General features: G+C 51.4%; 1 protein-coding gene across 5 annotated transcripts in view; it reads left to right on the forward strand.

The window, feature by feature from the left end:
• Positions 1 to 20,064, forward strand: part of PATZ1 (POZ/BTB and AT hook containing zinc finger 1) — a 62,600-nt gene that overhangs the window by 9,032 nt on the left and 33,504 nt on the right. For 2 of the 5 annotated variants that reach the window (XM_043977519.1, XM_043977520.1), the window contains exon 3: positions 7,061 to 7,232. In XM_043977519.1, coding sequence (XP_043833454.1) covers positions 7,061 to 7,232 — 172 coding nt within the window. Of the gene's footprint in view, positions 1 to 7,060; positions 7,233 to 14,365; positions 14,504 to 16,082; positions 17,540 to 20,064 lie in introns of those variants that run through there. The other 3 variants (XM_043977517.1, XM_043977521.1, XM_043977518.1) reach the window with 3 other exon arrangements.

Here is a 20,064-nt window from a genome sequence, read left to right on the forward strand (position 1 = left end):
ATGGGGCAGACCCCTCCCGAGGAGCCGAGAAAGGAAGCAGTTCTTCCTTGGATACATCTGCCCTCGACTCAGACCCCGAGGTTCTCTCCCTGCCTCTAAAAGCCTGTTTGGTTTCCTTCCGGTCCTTGGCGTTCTGAACCTGCCTGGGTCAGGGGCCTTTCTCCTGGCCTACTCAGGCACTGACTGACTTCCCAGACTTGGCGATCCCTGCTTCTTCAGAGTGCGGCTCCTGTCCCTGTCCCTCAGCCTCTTTTCTTCTCCCTCCTTCTCTCCCGCCATCTTTCTTTTCTCTTGGATCAGGCCACCAATGGCTTTCTCTTGGAGCTATCACCACTATCCAGGCCTCTGGGTACTCAGAGCGAGACCCCTGATTCTTCTCCTTGCCTTGGTCTCCTCCTCCGAGTTCCTGTCTGGAGCTAGGACTCTGAATCTGTGATCTCCAAGGGCCGATGACCCTCGATTCATTTTTTGGTGAAATTCTCCCCAGCCTGTGCTGATGTGGAAGGGAGGTTGGGCATGGCTGCTGGGGAGCCAAAGCACTGTGTTTCGCTGAAAGGTCAGTCAGATTGGCTGGTCTCCCTGGAGAAGACAAGACTTGGGAGGAGAGAGCAGCTCCCTTCAAGTGTCTTCAAGTGGGAGAAGAAGGAATAGACTTGTTTGGGCCCCAGCACCAGGGACGATGGGGGGGTGTGAGGGAGGGGGCTCGGTATCAGGAATGGCTTCCTAACAGGGAGAGCCATCCATCTTGGGAGGTGACGAGCTCCTGTCTTCGAAGGTTTTCAGACTGAGGGGACGTGTCTAAGTTGGATGGGATTGGGGACCCCTTGGGGTCCTTCCAGTTGGGAGATCCTGTGATCCTGTGATGTCCATAGAGGTTGGTTTCCAAATTATGTTTGGTTTGGTTTACTTCCCCCGAGTACACAGCGATGGATGAGTAGATAGGGAGAAAAGGGTGTGGTCCAGAAGGCATTAGTGCCAAGGGAGTGAAGCCAGGCCAGTTTGGGATTAAGATTCTGGCCTTGTAGTTAATCCACCATCAAGGGTCGGTGGAGAGTTGAGCAACTCTTTAAATAATTACGAGAGATCCCAATAATCAAGTGGCCGTGGCCTTGCCAGGGTGGTTAGCAGCCCCAGCAAGGAGGCTGTGCATTTCAGGAAGGCCCTCAGTGACTCAGGACCTAGATGAGCTGCCGCAGCCCGAGCAAAGCAGTGACTCATTGCTTTCTCAGGAGCCTCATTTGGCTTTTGTTTGCTTCCTGTCGTTCCTCGAAGGTCTCCCTTCCCAGCTCCTGCCGTCCTTGCTGGGGGAGAGCTCTGCCACAGGGTGAGGGAAACTCCAGGGGTGGCTGCCTGCCAGAGATTTTGTGGGCGCTGCTCCCCCCGTGGTCAGGCTGACTAGAGGGGCTGAATATTTCCAGGTCTCCTTCCCTCTGGGCTCTTCACACGTTTTCAAATGCATCTTGGAATGTGACCTAAGTGGCTTTTAGTCCAAAGGCACTTTCTAGCTCGGTGACCCTAGTCAAGTCATTTCCCTGGCATTGGCCAAGTCCTGCTTCAGACACTTCTAGCTGGATGACCTTGGGCAAGTCCCTTCCCAGCGCTGGGCTTCAGCTTCCTCGTATGTCAAATGAAGGGGTTGAACTCAGTGGCCTCTAAGATCTCTTCCAACTCTGGGTCTGTGATCCCATGACCCTGAGTTTCTCCAGGGCCCTTTTGGAGGACCTCACCTCTCAACTGTGGCCACACAGCCTGGGTCTCTTCACTCTTCTGGGTCTCCAGAGGGCTGCTGCAACTGGCCCAGTTGTATTAGCACAGAAAATTGGGACGGCTAGGTGGCGCAGTGGATAGAGCACCGGCCCTGGAGTCAGGAGTACCTGAGTTCAAATCTGGCCTCAGACACATAACACTTACTAGCTGTGTGACCCTGGGCAAGTCACTTAACCCTAATTGCCTCACTAAAAAAAAAAAAAAGAAAATAATAGCAGTTTTTCATTCTCAATACTGTCTTTGCTCAGTATTGAGTAAGACAGGGAAGGAGTAAGAAGTAGGAGATGGTAAGAATGTCTTTCTTATAGGCAACTGTCTATCACCTCTGCTTCCTCTTGATGGGCCTCGATTTCCTCATCTGTGCAGAGGGGATTGGGCTAACCCGTCCTCAGGGACCCTTCTGGCTCTGAGGGGGTGTCTTAAGACACGGCAGAGGTGAGGTGTTGGTGACTGTTTGCCCGCCCCCTCCAAGGTAGTGGGGGGAACAGCCCAGTAAGGTTGCTTAGCCTTCAGACTGAAGTAGAAGTCTGGACTCCTGAGTTCTGGGCTCAGCTCTTAGTAGCCTTGTGATCTTGGGTGAGGGTCTCAGCCTCAGTTCCTCAGCTATAAAATTTGGGTGACACCTGCCCTGAGTGCCTCATGAGGGCTGAGGAGAATCCAATAAGAGTGTGGTTGGGAAAGTGTTTGGGGACCTAATACTCATGTCAAAGATAATGATTTATTTGGACGCTGGTTCCCCTTTTTGTTCTGATCAAATGAAAGACTGAAGTCGAGCCTCCCCCCTTAAGAACATAATTAAGGGGGGCAGCTGGGTGGCGCAGTGGATAAAGCACCGGCCCTGGATTCAGGAAGACCTGAGTTCAAATCCGACCTCAGACATTTGACACTTATTAGCTGTGTGAACCTAGGAAAGTCACTTAACCCCCGATGCCCTGCAAAAAAAACAACAAAAAACAACATAACTAAGGCTACAGCTGTGGATATAGCTCCATAATTTGCTGGTTTGGGGGCTATAAACTCTTGACTCTGGCATTCAAAGACCCTTGATCCAGTGCTTTTTATTCATTCATTCATTTTTTTTTTTTTAGTGAGGCAATTGGGGTTAAGTGACTTGCCCAGGGTCACACCGCTAGTAAGTGTTAAGTGTCTGAGGCCACATTTGAACTCAGGTACTCCTGACTCCAAGGCCAGTGCTCTATCCACTGCGCCACCTAGCTGCCCCTATTCATTCATTTTTTTTTTTAAGGCAATGGGGGTTAAGTGACTTGCCCAGGGTCACATAGCTAGTAAGTGTCAAGTGTCTGAGGCCGGATTTGAACTCAGGTACTCCTGAATCCAGGGCCGGTGCTTTAACCACTGCGCCATCTAGCTGCCCCTCATTCATTTTTAATATTTCATTTTTTAAAAATTTGAGTTACAAATTCTCTCCCTCCCTCCCCTTCCCCCATCTGTTGAGAAGGCAAGCGATATGATATACGCGTGAAGTCATTCCATTCCACATTAGCCATGTTGCGTGCACACCCCCACACAAAGGGCAAGAAAAGGGAAGTGAAAAAAGTTGGCTTTGGTCAGAGTTCATCACTTCTCTCTCTGGAGGTGGACGGCATTTTTCATTATGGGTCCTTTGGCATTGTCTTGATCGGAGTAGCTAAGTCATTCACAGTTGATCATCATATAATATTGTTTCTGTGTACAGTGTTCTGGTTCTGCTCATTTCACTCAGCATTAGTTCATGTACGTCTTCCCAGGTTTTTCTGAAATCTGCCTGCTCATCCTTTCTTATGGCACAATAATATTCCATCACCATCATATACCACAGTTTATTTGGCCATTCCCCAATGGATGGGCATTCCTTTGATTTCCAATTCTTAGCCACCACAAAAAGAGCTGCTAGAAATATTTTGTACAAATAGGTCCTTTTCAGGGGGCAGTCAGATGGCACAGTGGTTAAAGCAATGGCCCTGGATATAGGAGGACCTGAGTTCAAATTCAACCTCAGACACTTGACGTTTACTAGCTGTGTGACCCTGGGCAAGTCACTTAACCCTCATTGCCCTGCAAAAACAAACAAACAAAAAATACAAAAACCAAGACAAATAGGTCCTTTTCTTTGTGATCTATTTAGGATACAGCCCTAATAGTGATATTGTTGGATCAAAGAGCATGCCGTTTTATAGCTCTTTGAGTATACTTCCAAATTGCTCTCCAGAATGGTTGGACCAGTGGTGATTTAGAGCATTTTTTCATGTGACTATTGATAGTTTTTATTTCTTTTTTTCTGAAAACTGCCTCTTCATATCTTTTGACCATTTATCAATTGGGGAATGGCTCTTAGTTTTGTAAATTTAACTCAGTTTCCTATGTATTTGAGAAATGAGACCTTTAACAGAGAAACTTGCTGCAAATATTTTTTTCCTAGTTACCTGTTTTCCTTTTAATTTTTACTGCATTGGTTTTGTTTGTGCAAAACCTTTTAAATGTCATGTTATGAAAATTATCCATTTTATTTCCTGTGATCCTCTAGGTCTGGCTCTAGCTGTCTTTTCAGCCTGATTTCATATTCCCCCTCATGCTATGGAGGAACTAACTGAAGCCCAGAGAGGTTCATTTACTTGACTTATCCAAGGGCATTCAGGTGGCAAGGGATCCGGGGCAGGGATCCAAAACCAGGCCTTCTGACTCCAAATTCAGTTTTTCCATTGTACCCTTTGGCATCAGCGGCTCCCACTAAGCTTGTCCTCTTCTTCCCCAAACCTTCCCCCTGCCCTTGTTCATGTTCTCCTTCCTTCCTCTCCTCTCCAGCTGCTGATGCCATCTCTCCTCCTTCAGAGCCCGGCCCAAATGCCAGGAAGTCTCCCTTCCCTCCTTAGATTTCTAGAACATTGTGCTCAGACTTCATCCCCATCACTGTCAGTGGCAGCCAAGGGTTGGGCTTGGGCAAGCCATTTTAATCTTTGTCTGCCTCAGTTTCCTCAAATGGGGATTAAAAACAGCACCTCCCTTGCAGGGTTATTGTAGGGAACAAATGAGATCATATTTGTAAGGGGCTTGGCAGAGCACATGGCACACAGTAGATGCTATATAAATGTTTATTCCCATCCCCATCATGTATTTTTATTTCACGCTCTCTGGTATTACGGTTATTTGTTTTCCTGCCTTTTTCCCCCATTAGATTTTATGAACAAGGCCTATGCCTGATCTCTCTTTGTGTTTCACTCAGGTGCCCATCATAGCGCCTTGTATCAGTGGGTGCTTAATAATTGCTCTGTTGGATGAGTTGGTGAATATTTGGTAGATGACTTTGGGGAAGGAGGTCTTCACCAGCTCACCTTCAAATGGCCTTGAAATACCCAAACCCATCCTCCCTCCCCAGTTTGGTAATTCCCATGTAATCAGAAGTCAGTTCATGGGCTTCAGTTATACTGTGACCTCGAGTTGTAGTCAAGGTCCATCCTCTGGCACCCTCCCTTTTCCTGGTTTCCCTTTTGGCTGTACCATGGAGTCCACTGTTTGATTTCTACTTCTTTGTTTTGTTTTGTGTTTTTGTTTTTGTTTCTACTTCTGAAGACTGTTAAATATGAAGCAGGCTGAGAGAGGGGGGCTGGGAGTACAGGCCTACACTAGGCTGAAAAACCACTTCCCCTCAAATTCACTTAGATTTGACACGACTGAGCTGCTTAATATGATAATGAGAGACAGCTAGGTGGCTCCGCCATTAGAGCAATGGGCCTGGAGTCACGAAGATATGAGTTCAAATCTAGCCTTAGACACTTACTAGCTGGGTGACCTTGGGAAAGTCAGTTTCCCTATGTCTGCCTCAGTTTCCCTACCCATAAAATGGGGATAATAATAGCCCCTACCTCCCAGGGTAACTGTGAGGACCAAATGGGGTAATATTTGTAAAGCACGATGTTAAGCACATAGCAGGTGCTTCATTAAGGTTAGGTGACTGACCCAACGTTTGCTGTTTAGAGGAGGTTGGGATTCCCTTAAGTCACTTCTGGTTCATAGTTTACCTCAGGATTGGGAAGAATTTGACAACCACTGGACCTGTGAGTGAGCGTATAGAAACTCCCTTTGCTGGTGCAGATGGGCACCTTAAGAGGTTAAGTGACTTGCCCAGAGTCACACAGCTTGGATGTGTCAGGGATGGGACTTGAACCCAGGTCTTTCTGACTCCTCGGGTGGCTCTTTACACACTGTGCTGTGCTCCCTCTCACGAGCATCGCAACAGCAATAATATCTGGCCAGCCCTTTAAACAAAGCGCTTCACAGGGATCTCATTGAATTCTCCCAACAGCCCTGGGAGGTAGATGAGGAAACTGAGTCTGTGAGCAGTGAAGTGACTCGAGCCATCCAAAAATGGATCAGCCCCCATCCCCATTCTTGGCAGGGATCCACAGAGGTGGACCTGGATGCCCCGAGGTCCTTCCCAACCCGCTGTAGATGGACTTGGGGGACAGCTTGGGGGCTGCTTTGAGATGGAAATCCCCTCCTGTTGGTGTGGCTCTGGGCATCTTCTCTGGTGTCTCCAGGCCTGGATGCTCTCCCTCCTCACTCCAATCCTTTAAGCCCTTGCTAAAATCCCACCTCCTACAGGAAGCCTTCCCCTGTTAATGATTTCCTTTTCATCCCTTGCTTGGAGATATTTGTCTGCCCTCCCTCCCATTAGGTTGTGGGCTCCTCAAGGGTAGGACTTTTCTTTTACCTCTTTTTTTTATCACCTTGCACTTTGAATTGTGCTGGGCACTTAGTAGGTGCTTAATAAATGCTGATTGGTTAATTGATTGATTAGCATCACAATTTAACAGGTGCCAGGGGGCACCTAGTGGGAGGTACTGCCCAGGGTCACTCAGTGGTTCTGGGTCTCTGGAGAGACTTGAATGGGAGGCTTCTCAAGCCTTTGAGAATACAGGCTCTTTGCCAGTGGGCATTGTTTCCTTCTTTGTATTCTTATGCCCAGTGCCTCGCACAATGCCTGGCACACAGAAAATATAACTACTCCTTGATTTGAGTGAGTGACTGGTTGATTCCTGACTGTAAGTATGGTTCTATTCACTCTCCTACACTGCCTCTTACTGGTGTAAGCGAGAAGTTTTCTGTCAAACAAGCGAGGAATTATCGAGTCTCATGGGAACAGCTACCCAACCTTTGGGTCAGCCACCCTCATCTGGGTCACAGCCAAGCTATATGTAAACACTCCCTAAAGTCCAGTGTCTCCCTGGGAATAAGGAACCCTGTCCCTCGGGGAGATGAAGCGGGCACTCACCCTGACTCTCTTTCCCACCTACAGACCTGTAACGCTTCCTTTGCCACCCGTGACCGCCTGCGCTCCCACCTGGCCTGCCACGAAGACAAGGTACCCTGCCAGGTGTGCGGGAAGTACTTGCGGGCGGCATACATGGCAGATCACCTGAAGAAACACAGCGAAGGACCAAGCAACTTCTGCAGTATCTGTAATCGAGGTAATCTTCCTGTTGTCTGGCATCCTAGCGGGGGGTGGTAAGCATGGGTGTTTGAAATGGAGTTCATGTCGCCAGCAGCTCACCACATCCCCAGCTTCCCCACGTGCTGCTCTTCCTTCCCAGCGAACAGTAAACAAACAGCTCCAGACCTCGGAGGCACGGCCTGGCTTTTGCTTCCTGCTGACTGCTTGCTCAGTTGTGTTGGGGTGGGGAGGGAGCTGCGTCTCTCCCCAGATTTGGTTCGTTATGTCTTTTTTGGGGGTGCTGGGGAACTGAGCAGATGAAATCAAAGTTATAAAGATGCCAGTCCATTTGTATGCTCTAGGTGGCAGGGTACATGCATTTTATAGGTGCCATTGAAATAGCACGTGGTGGGGAAGCAATATCTGTTCCCAGATCACACAGTCCCCCGGTGATGGTAGACTTGAGTTTCTTTTAGCTGACTTGCTGGCACCAGAGGGCCTATCAGCCAGAGTTCTAGGGAGAGTTTGGGACGGCAAAGACTTTGGGGCCTGAATAGATGAGGAACCCACTGAGGTCTTTGATGAGAGCACATGTATCTCAGTCACAGTGATTTCTTAGTTGTGCTAAAAAGCCATTTGAGTTGATTTCATTTCCATCTCTCTGGATGGCTAGCTACCTACAGAATTCTGATAGAAGTATGCTCAGAGTGGGCAAGAACACTTTGCGAGTTGGGGGGAAGAAGAGGATAGAGGGCATATGGCTGACTTGGGTCGGGAGGTTCAATTTCCCAGCTGTCTCTCTTGGTTGTTGAATGGGTTGGGAGAGGAGGGATGTGGACCTCAGATACCCAGAGACCCTGAAGGAATCCAGAGGGACCGTGTGGGGACCAGTTGTGTTGAAGGATGGTCAAAGGACAGTGCCTTGTGCTGGTCATGGCATTGTTGAGGGATTTGTTTGGAGCCCCTGAAGATAAAAGGGACAGATATTTTCATCGAGACACGTCCGAAGGCTCCCCCAGCATTTAAGAGTGGTCGGCTTGGCAGGGTCATGTCAGGTGGGAAGCGCATGGGTCTGTGGGGTCAGAAGATCTGGGTTCTCACATTGGCTCCGCCATTTACTTGACACATGATTCGGGCAAGTCACTTCTCTGAAACTCAGTTTCTTCCTCTATGAAATGGGAATACTAATACCTGCATGGCCTACCTCACAGGGATGTTGTGAGGGTCAAAGAATAGTATGGATCTGAAAGCAGACTTGGCATACGCAGGGCTCTACAAATCATGTAGCATTATCATTATTATAACGTATTCTGATGACGTATCATTATTACTATTACCATTACCATTCCTATGGGAGAGGACATGACTTTTTGCAGTCTCTTAGGTAAGCCATCCTCGTGATCCTTAGAATAAATATCTCAGAAGTTTCTGGAGATTTAACAGGTGTGCAGAGATGTCACTGTAGCGTGTGGCCTGATGACTCACAGACAGAGGTCACAGTGGCATTCTTCAGGTGTCTCTAGCAGGAGAAACTGCGTAGAGCTGATTGCTAATCCATCATTTCCAGAAAGCTAGGAAACCCTCAAGTTCTCAGGTGCTTTGTCAAGGAGGGAGCGGTGCTTACAGCAGAGTGTTTAGTTAGGCCGGCTGAGCTGTGTGTGGGGACCGTATGGAACTGGCTTAGAGTCTGTGACTTGGGGCACAGGGGAGCCAATGGGATTTCCTCCCTCCCTTCAGTCACATTTAGCTTTCAGATGGTGCCTGAGCATCCCTTCAAACCCAGACAGGCCAACTGTCGTCTCCAGCGTGAAGGGATCCCACGGAGCCTCATTAATGAACTCGGGCAGGGACCGGGAAGTGAAGACCAGAAAATGGAGACCACGGACTATGATAGAACAAGGAAAAAACCAAGAGATTGTAAACAGACCTTGAGTGAAGAGGCAGCTAATGGAAACAGTTGGCATTTTACAAGATTTATGTGGTTTTCTCTCCTAGAGCTGGTGAAGAGGGTGACGTAGCTGCAGGAACACAGACTTAGTCATTGGGATAAATGGTTCAGAAAAAATGAAATCAAATACCGCCCTTCCTCAGAAGGGCCACATTTGGGTCTAGGCCCTGGAGGGCACCAGAAGAAAAGTCGACTTGAGGCTGACCTATCCTGGGAAGTTGGAGGGAGAAGAAAAAAGCCTTTGTTTTAATGTTTGAACTTAAAGATTTGCAAAGTACTTTACCTAGAACTCTGACTCTAGGCTGGTTCCTTGTACAGAAGTAGAGAAAGAATCAAGCAGAGTTCACTTGGTAGAGAGTAGAAGATCGGACTCTTTCTGGAGATCAGAGACGTCTGTTATCCGTCTATGTAGACATGGGATCTTAAAACGTTGTTATTCCTCCTCTGCTGGAGACAATTGTCATAGGCTTCACTTAAGAAGATGCCCTGGGGGCAGCTAGGTGGCACAGTAGATAAAGCACCGCCCTGGAGTCAGGAGGACCTGAGTTCAAACCTGGCCTCAGACACTTGACACTCAACAAGCTGAGTGACCCTGGGCAAGTCACTTAACCCTCATTGCCCTGCAAAAACAAACAAAAAAACTTAAAAAAAAAAAGATACCTTGACCCTAGCCATTCTAGACAGCCCTATAAGTGCATTTATCAAGCACCTGTTGTGTACCAGGCACCGTGTTATGTTCTGGGGATACAAAGAATGCCAAAGATAGCTTTGGGCCATCTTCATGCCCCGCCTTGCCAGTGGTGTGCTGTAGTGACAGTTTCTACAGCATTTGTTCTGGGGATTTGTGTACATTGGATCACACCCACCAGCTCTGCTCATCGGGCGGGGGTGAGATACATAAGCATTGTCCTCCGAGGATGTTTTCTGGGGGCTCGAGTCTGTCTGCCTCTCTGGCTTGGGGAGGAGATGCCGCTCACATTGGGAGGGAGCTTGGACCAGATGACCCCCAGGCCCTTTCAAGTGAATCCTGGGAACCTCCAACATCCCTTCAGGCCTGTGGCGCACAGGCACGAGACGGGGTTGGGCCGGAAGTGGTTATGCTGGAGCCAGCTCGTGCCAGCTGCTGAGCCAGAAATCAGCAGACGCTGCCGATCAGGACTTGATTTGTCTGATTGACTGTCTAGACTTTAAAAAATCACAGAGATCTTGTGAATGGTGCAGATTAAACAGAAAAGTGTGGGTCTGTCTTTTTCTTGTTTTTTGAGAGCTGCTTGTTAATAGACACGAACGCCCCAGTTTTAGTTGAAAGCAAGTGGTCAAGAATGATGGCGGAGAAGGCGCAGGGCGGGGGGCTGCGGCGCTGTGATGGAGCGTCCTGTTTGTACAGGAAGATGGGAGCTGAGTGAGTGGAGGGGCCCAGACCAGCTCATCTTCAGCATTGAAGGAAAGGAGTGGAGTTTGAAAGCAGGAGAGGTTTGGGGAGTAGGTGTTCATTGTATATGCGCGTGCGTGTGTATGCGTGTGTGCATGCGTGTGCATGCATATGTACATGTGCACGTGTGTGTGCGTATGTGTGTATTTGTGTATGTAGGGGCAGAAACCAAAATCCCCTTGGGACAAAGGATGCTCTACTCTAGCCCAGCCACAGTAGGACTAGATAATGGAAAACGTCTTATCCCAGGGATCAAAGGTAGCCAGAGAAACTTCCCCGGTCCTCGCTTGCTGGCTGCCATGGTCAGGGTGCCGGTGCCTGGCCCTCTGAAGCATCCCATCCCAGGGAGTCAGGAGTGTTGAAGGGCACTGGCCATCTCTTGGTGGCGGGGAGGTGTCGTAACCTGACTTGGTGGCCAGGCTCTTTCCATCCAGCGTTTGGATGTCCCCCTCCCCATTTCATGGGCTCCCTCCCTGTGCCGAGGCCTTCCTTCCCTTTGGGCCAATCTGCAGAGAGTGGGCCGAAGGTGCCAGGATTCTGATCGAAGGCACTTAGCTTCCAAGATGCTTCCGCCCCAGAGCTCCAGTTGGGGTCGTCTTTGCCTTTGTCCCCATTTTTCCACATCCCTTGTAGACCAGCTTAGTTCCGTGTTCTCCAGGAAGTCGTGTAAGCTCGTGTTGGGGTTTTCCTAATGTTCAGAAGAACTCGGATTGGGAAAAGAAGGAAGGAGAACCTCTCCCCACGGGCGTTCTAGTGGGCTCCCGGGGGCTCTGTGTCTTGTCTAGGGAAGGAGGGAGGGTTTGCCAGCATCCCCTGCAGCCTCACTCTTACCTGGTTGGATGCACCTGCTCCTCAGGGGCCAGTCACAAAATAAGAAGGGGCAGACACTCAGGATGCAGCTGCCTTCAGGGAAGCAATGGGGGGTCTGTGCAGCCCGACGCATGGGCTTGTCTGTTACGTTCCTGCCCTCCCCTCCGCTCAGTTACCAGGCGCTCAGCGACACTGCCCGAGGGTCTGGGGCCTTGCAGAGCTGTACTGTGGATGCTCCTTCCAGTCCAGTAACGATTCATTTATTGAGTGCTGACTTCATGCAAGGAACTGGAGATAGGAGATACAAAGACAGAATAAAAACCCGATCTTACCCTCAGAGGACTTCCACTCTGAGCAGTTATGTACTGATTTATCACCCAGGTCCCTAAAGCAGTGAGTGGATAGCATTCAAACCCCATTCAGTTTCTGTTTGAGAGCTAGTTTTATCAAATGGGGACCAGAAACTGGGGAAGATTTAGTTCAGCTCTCGAAGCAACAATTTCTAGAGCCCCATCTGTCCGTCCGTCCATCCATCCATAATCCATCCATCATCTATCCGTTGACAAAGATTGTGGAGCACCCACTGCATGCCTTGTTGGGGATACAGGTACAAAGAATGAAACAGTTCCTAGGTGTGATAACAGCAACAACTTTAAGCTCCTTACAACTTATCTTCCCCTTCCATCATCATCCTTCTTCCTCTTCCATTATCATCCTCTTCCTCATCATTTGGGAGTGCCTATTGAGCCTTTCTGTGTCAAGGATGCTGTAGACTAAAGGACCTTAGCTACCTCTTCTCTTCCTCCCTCCATTTCATTTCAGCCCATTTACTGAGCATTACTATCTTTTCACCCCTGGGCTAGGCACTGTACTCAGAGATGCCCTGCTTTCAGAGAGCTTCCATGCTAACCCATCAGCACAGCACAGACACAAGGTTACGTTTGGCATACAAAGAGAGGGGAAGATTCTGTTAGGGTCCAGGGACCAGGTAGCAGAATAAATAGAATTTCCCTTCAAACTTATGAGTGAGGAAGGCAGGAGGACAGGAATCTCCTCCTCCCATTCCTATAGCACTTCCAGCCCTGACCTGTGCCCATTTCTCAGTGGAGGAGCCTGAGGCCCGGGGAGAAAAATCATTCACCTGACCACACAGCCAGGAAGTATCTGTGTTGGGACCCCAACCCCAGTGGGGTTCATCAGGATATGACCGTCAAAATTAAGAGCAGAGCATTGAATTTTTTTTCTTTTTTTCCCTTTTTTTGGTGAGGCAATTGGGGTTAAGTGACTTGCCCAGGGTCACACAGCTAGTTAAGTGTCAAGTGTCTGAGGCCGGATTTGAACTCGGGTCCTCCTGAATCCAGGGCCGGTGCTCTATCCACTGCGCCACCTAGCTGCCCCTTGAATTTTCTAAGAATTTCTTTGGCCATCTCTCAGAACCTTTTGGGCCTATACAAGGGGTCTGGTTGTTGTCGTGTCTTTAAAAACAATTCATGAAAGTAATACAGTGTATGCAAGGTGAATTCTTTTTACTGGGTTAAAGAGACACAGTCTGTCTACCCATCTCCACACGCTCTGCCAAAAAAATAGTTTTTGAATCTTTTAAAAATGACTAGACTTTGATAACATTCCAATGTGGAGAAATGCATACTGAAGCAGGGCCATTCTCCTGAGCTGCTGCTCCCTGGCTGCCCCGACTAGTAATCAGACTGTCATTGGGCTCTTCTCATTAGATGCCCCAGACAAATGGAGAGAGCAGCATTAGCTTGAGAAACCACAGAAATCACACTCCTGAGTACTGCACGTGGATAAAGATTAGCCACCTAGGGGGCAGCTAAATGGCGCAGTGGATAAAGCACCGGCCCTGGATTCAGGAGTACCTGAGTTCAAATCTGGCCTTAGACACTTGCCACTTACTAGCTGTGTGACCCTGGGCAAGTCACTTAACCCCCATTGCCCCGCAAAAAAAAAAAAAAAAAAAAAATTAGCCACCTAGGGGCCATCTTCATTTCACACCCTCTAAGAGGATCAGAGTGGACCTCTGAAGCCTCTTGGCTCTGAAAATGAGATAACTGTGTCCCTTTAATATAACCTCCCAATTTAAAAAATTCTTTGGCAATATCAGCAGTTAATTCATAGTTATTTCCTGAGGTTGCAATTTAAAAAAACCAAAACACTTCACCGCAAAGAAACAAAATTAAAATCTGACGGTGTCACAGGAGGGGGCAGGGTGGGCGCCCAGGGGAGCTTTGCCCTTAAGGTCTGCTCTCCTTCAGTTTCTCTGGACACCAAAGAGGGGGGTTGCTTTGTTTCTTTTTCTTAAAACCCCCAAGACTCACAGGGAGGTTCTTTGTTGGTTCCTAGAGACACCAGATCCTGGCTGAGTCAGATGAAGCTCCCGCCTTCCAACCCTGCCCCTCTGGGTTCTGGTCTAACCCTCTCCATCTCCCCATGGAGATTTTTGCCCTGTTAAAGGAGGACGAGGCCAGCTCCATCTAGGCAGAATCTGCCTCTTGTCCCACCAGGAGAATCTCAGCTGGTTTTGTTCTGAGTTTTGACGGCCTAGGCAGCCCATGATATAGTCAGGGAAGTTGGTTATTCGTTTGAGGGACAGAGGAAGGACGGAGATGTTTTGGCAGCTGGTTTCTTTCCACACCAGACACTTACTAAGCCCTTTGTTCAGACCTGGGAGCCTTAGCTCTGCTCTCCAGAAGTTTACCCATCTTGCCAAGGGGCAAAGTCCCTGCCCAGATATTAGAGTGGCCGGGATGGCCGGAATCTTGCGGGAGTTTGCAGGGCCCTCTCCGTCCCTGGGAAGCCTCTGGACAGACACAGTGCCCCAGCCTCGCCCAGCTAGATGGAGCTGGGGCCCCCTCGCGGTAGCTGGGCCCCCGCTAGCGCCAGCCCCGGTGGCCAGGAGCAGGCGGGGAAACAGGTCTCTTGGTGCCGGCGGCAGGATCTCATCTCCTTTTGTCTCGTTTAGGTTTCTCCTCTGCCTCCTACTTAAAGGTCCATGTTAAAACCCACCACGGTGTTCCCCTTCCCCAGGTCTCCAGGCACCAGGAGCCCGTCCCGAGTGGGGGAGCAGCGTTCCACTGCGTCAGGACCTATGGCATCAAAGGCAAGCGACTCCCTGCTCTGCACGCTGCTTGTCTGCGCAGACCGTGCGGTGGGCGCTGGGCGCTGGGCGGGGCGTGGGGAGGCGGCGGGCCGGCGCCACTGAGGGCGGGCACCAGGTGGTCTCAGGCTGGGCCCTGGTGCTCGGCCCTCTGGGGGGTGTGAGTGAGGCTACTTGGGTCCCCCGGCCAGGCCCCACACACCTCCCGGCCCTTGCCTGCACTCTGCTGCCGCCAACCCTCCCCTGACCCACGGCCCTGCGCCCCTCCTTGCATGATCAGTCAGAGGATGTGTCCAGGGTCACTGCCGCAGGGGGTGTGGAAGCATCGAGGCCGAGCCTTCCAACCCGCCCGTGGCCGTGAGGCAGGCTCCTGTGAGGTCAGAAATGTGGGCTGCAGAAACCTCCTCCTTCCCTGGGGCCTCCTGGGGAGCCTCGGGTCCCCCAGGGAGAAGGAGAACCGCCCCTTGCTTGTGGAGAGACGCAGTGTGTTGATGAGCCCAGGGGCTCAGCCGGCTAGTCCCTCTCTCCTGACCCGGTCGATGGCATGCTCCGCGCTCCCATCGGGAGGTCGAGAGGTCCACGGCAAGAGCCCTTGGACGGGGGACTGGGGAGGGGCCTTCTGCAGCCCCCTTCCGATCTTGGGGCTAGTCAGCAGAGGCTGTCGGGCCTCGGCACAACCGGCCCCAGAGCTGGAGTCTTTTAGGAAGTGGCTCAAAGAGCCTGGGAGGACGAGCTGGGAGCTTGTGGGTAGCGATGGTGAGAGAGGAGTCGGTCTGGCCTCGTCTCTCTCCCAGACTTCCCTGGGGGGAGGCGCAGGCAGGTAGGGTCTGCCCAGGTCGTGCGGGCAGGAAGGCGGGCGTCTCTTATTTGGAACAAGAAGACTTGGAGTCAGAAGTGTGCCAAGGGCCTGGGTGCGAATCTTGTTTCTGCTCCGCACCAGCTCGGTGACCTTGGGCGAGTTACTCCAGCTCCTCCTCTGTAAAATGAGGGAGGGGCTTGGACGAGATGACCGCCAAGGTCCTAGCATCCTCTGGGCTCGGCTCTCTCGGGGTAACTAGTGCTTCCTCTTCCTGGAGCCTCGGGGCCAGCTCAAGACCAAGGTGTGGGCGAGACGAGCTTGGCAGGTCATCCAGGATGTTCCTGTCCCGCTAGCAAGTTGTGGTCCAGGGGGACCGAGAGGCTCTGGGGGACTCCGTGAATGGCGTTTCTTGATTGATTACCTTCCTCTGTGTCCTTGAGCTGCTGCGAGCGGGCAGGCCGGGGCTCGAGGCTTGGCCCAGACTTGGCTTTGGACAGGTGTCGAGGGCTTGTAGATTTGTCTCCTCTGCTCTCCCTGGCGTCCTCAGGCTGAGGTGGGGACGAGGCAGAGGGCAGTGGGCGGAGAAGGCCCTAGCGAGGAAGGCGGCATCTCGGGGGTCTCTCGATCCCTCCTCTCACAGGTGCCTGGCCCACGCACTGAGCACCCCCCTCCCCCGCCCTAGGCCCCAGCCCATGCTTGCTAGTCTGAGCCTCCCCTGCCCCCAGGAAGGGGCCTTTCCCAAGCCTGGCCTCATCTGTGTGTTTTGTCTTGTTCTGTTTATAGAAGGCCAGAAATGCTCACATCAGGACCCGATGGAGAGCTCTGATTCCTACGGCGACCTCTCGGATGCCAGCGACCTCAAGACCCCCGAGAAACAGAGCGCCAACGGTTCCTTCCCTTGTGACATGGCCGTCCCCAAAAACAAGATGGAGCCCGACGGGGAGAAGAAGTACCCCTGCCCCGAGTGCGGGAGCTTCTTCCGATCCAAGGCCTACTTGAATAAACACATACAGAAGGTGCATGTCCGGGCCCTCGGGGGGCCCCTGGGGGACCTGGGCCCCGCGCTGGGCTCCCCCTTCTCCCCCCAACAGAACATGTCCCTCTTGGAATCCTTCGGCTTTCAGATCGTGCAGTCTGCCTTCGCCTCGTCGCTCGTAGACCCAGAGGTCGACCAGCAGCCCATGGGGCCAGAGGGAAAGTGAGGCAGGCTTGCCTCGTTAGCAGCAGCGGTCTGCCCGAGCCGGAGAGACGAGGAAGCAGATGATGTCATTGGGTTCTGTAGCTGAGAGAGTTTTCTTCATTTTTAATTCCCCAGACTCCCCCTCCACCCCCCACCCCATCCTCAATGCTCTTTAGAGGTAGCTTCTCAGACCGAAGCCGAACAGGGAAGTCTCTGTGACCGGCCGAGGACAGAGGGTCAGGACGCGGGCAGCCGCCAACACTACAGACGTCTCGCCGGGAGCCGCTTCTTCCCCGGTGGGGACTCCCCGAGGGACCCCGCCCCTGCGCCGTCTCGGGGCCCTCTCCCCCGTCCTTCCCTCCATCTTTCCCTCCCCGACCTCCTTCCTCCCACCTGAGAAACCGCAGTAAGTTTTCCACCCACCTGCAAACACTGATCAATTCCCAGCTGTTCGGAAGGAATCCGGAAGCCTGTAGCATCTAGCCGACCATGGTGCCGTGATCCTCCTCGGAGACTCTCAGATGATCTGCTGGGCTGGGGGCTCCGAGATTGCAGAGCCGCCCACGTCCCCGCCCCACCCCAGGCAGGGAGGCCCCAGCTGCCGAGGACACCCAACATCCCAAGCCAGTTCTTTTGGTATTTTGACCATTCAACTTGCTGTCGGGTTTTAATTCTCTAATTATTATTATTGTTATTATTTTTAGGACCTGTTGTAGTGAATTGCTACTGAAAGCCAGTCCAGGTGATATACAGAGAACTCTTTTTAAGAAGCAGTCACATTAGGGTTAGTATTAAAATTTTTTTAGGCGTATCATAAATAATAACTTGGCTAGTTGATGGTTTTAAGTCTATGGAAGAAATAGTTTTATGCAAAATTTAAAAAAATGCCAGTCTGGTTGGGGTGGCAGAAGTTGGGTTCCTATCTGGGTACCCCAGAGATGGGAGAAGCCGGGAGCTGGGGATGCCGTGTACCACTCGTATGTTGCGCTGAAATAAACCCAGTTTTGCTGAGTGATGTGATTTGATCTAATCAGACTGTATTAAAAAAGTTAGTATGTTACTTATCCGTTTTGTCTGGTTATTGAATTGGGTAGTGGAGCTCGGGCTGAGGTGAGGAGCCGCCGGCGCTGCGAGTCAGAGGGATGCGGTGGGTTAGGCTGCTGGACTGGGACCCCGGAATCTCGGCTTTGAGTTCCACCTTTGCTGTTTATTACTTGTGTTGTCTGTAGGTGATCCTGGCAGCCCCATGAGCCTCTAGGCTGGGGCTTCTTGGGGTCTGGGGGGTCCGGGGGCTGATCTTGAGGGATCTGTGAACTTGGGTGGGAAAAAAGCACGTCTGTGTGTTCACTAACCTTTCATTTCCTTTGTGATCCTGTTATTTTATGGAGCCGTTATTCTGAGAAGGGGCCCGTAGGGGCCCCTGCCCCCCCCCAAAGGTTAAAAAGCCCTGGTTGAGAGGGGTATCAAGAACATAGAATTTGACCGTGAAATACTTGGGCCAAAGGCTTTCTCTGGCTGACCGTGTGCTTAGTACACAGGCCCTGCTCTTACAGACCGAGGAACGTCTGGAGTCATGAGGGGAACCCCAGTAACTGGGATATGTGGGAAGGCCAAGATAAGTCCAAAGGAGAGAGTTGGGTCTTCACTATGAGGAGCTGGACTTTCTCTCTAGAGCCCGAGGCTCCAGTAGGATTCTCCAAAGGGCCCCAAACCCCTGCCCCCCAACTCCAGTGTTCCCCATTATCTCCAGGACCTAAATAAAAATGGGGCGGGGCATTTCAAGCCCTTCACAACCCTCTCTGCACCAGCCCCTCTGGCCTGTGCCATCAACCCTCGGAGTGTCTCTGTCTCCCCATGGTGACGTGCCTGGCCACTGTGCCTGGGATGCCCACCTTCACCTTGTAGGCGCCATAGGCCATTCGGATCTTGTTTTCAGCAGGAGACCCTTCCCAGAGGTTCATCCCTGCTCTCTGTCTTGTGTGTTCTTAATTATTTCCACGTTATCTCCCCTATTAGGACGTGAGGTCCAAGAAGACTGGGGAAGTACCCCCTCTGCATCCCCAATGCTTAGGAGAGCAAAGTGCATGGTATACAGTAAGCACTTAATAAATGTTAGTGGCCAGTCAGGGACCCACTTGTGTCTGCTTCTCCCTCTCACTGGATTGTGGATCGCATGGGAGTTTCCTCTTCTGCCTTTTCTTTCCTTTCTCCCTCCAGTCTCCCTTCAGATCACAGCCTGCCCACCTGATTGGTGTCCATGAGCAGCCCCAGGGCTGGCCTGGGGCCTGGGGGCTCCCCCATCCCATCCACCCCAACCATCTGTCTGGTTCGTCTGCCCACTGACCTGGGGTGGTCCTGGATGGACGGCTGGCTGTGGCCTCTTCCCTTGTGGTGACAGCCAGCCAACACCCCTCCCCCATATCCACCACCCTGTGGCTCAGGCTGAGGGGACAGGTTGGTCTCATTGCCAGAGCCTTGTGCTGACCATGTACCAGAGCATGGCAGCCAAGGGCCCTTCCTGGCCACTGGGCCCTGGGCATAGGTGATGAGTCTGACATTGCTCTGCGTCTGGTCATCCCAGTTCTGCTTCTTGGAAACCTGTTAGCGCCAAGGATGGAAGAGGCTCAACCTTGTGGGTGGGAGAAGGGGGGAGGGCCGCTTCCTGTGGAAGAAAGGGATTTTTTTTTTCTGGAGCAATGAGGGTTAAGTGACTTGTCCAGGGTCACACAGCTAGTAAGTGTGAAGTGTCTGAGGTTGTATTTGAACTCAGGTCCTCCTGAATCCAGGGCCGGTGCTTTATCTACTGTACCACCTAGCTGCCCCCTGTCCCCACATTTTCAAAAAGAAACTTTGAATCCACTTTAAAAGTTAAAGTGTTTCATGGAAAATGGAAAGGAAGGAATGTGTCCTGGACTAAAAGAATGATTGAATCTGGCACCTTGGCCCAGAAGCTGGGGATGGGGCCTCCCTGAGGCAAGACTGTGCCCCTGCCCCCTATCATAGATCAGGCCCCTCCCTCTGGCACCCAAGGCTTCTACTCAGTGTCCTCAAGGCCAGTGGACAGACCATGGACAGAGGCAGGACTAGAAGAATTTATCTTTGAGCTCTGTGTGTCTATGTTCTGTTTCCCTCCCAGCCCTGACATCCCCTGCTCTAAGGCCCCTCCCAGCCCTGACATCCCCTGCTCTAAGGCCCCTCCCATCCCTGACATCCCCTGCTCTAAGACCCCTCCCAGCCCTGACATCCCCTGCTCTAAGGCCCCTCCTAGCCCTGACATCCCCAGCTCTATCATGCCCTTACCTCCCCCATCAGTTCTGTGTTTCTATGTATACCCAAACAGAATACATCCTTCATGGTAGAATTTCAGGCCTCAGCAGCAGGCTAATGGAGGTGAGGAATTGCACCATGTGAACAACTGCTGACTGCCTCCTTGTATGCCCAGTGCTGCCTGCTAGTCTCTGCCACAGACCCCTGGGGGAAGGGGGCCCAGCCTGGGCCCTGGAAGCACCAAGGGCTTTGGAGTCCCGGGTTGGGCTGGTCTCCAGCTCTGTCTCTTCTGACCTTGGTGACCTTTAACAGGTCATA

The sequence above is a fragment of the Dromiciops gliroides genome, chromosome 1, assembly GCF_019393635.1.
Source record: "Dromiciops gliroides isolate mDroGli1 chromosome 1, mDroGli1.pri, whole genome shotgun sequence".
NCBI lineage: Eukaryota > Metazoa > Chordata > Mammalia > Microbiotheria > Microbiotheriidae > Dromiciops > Dromiciops gliroides.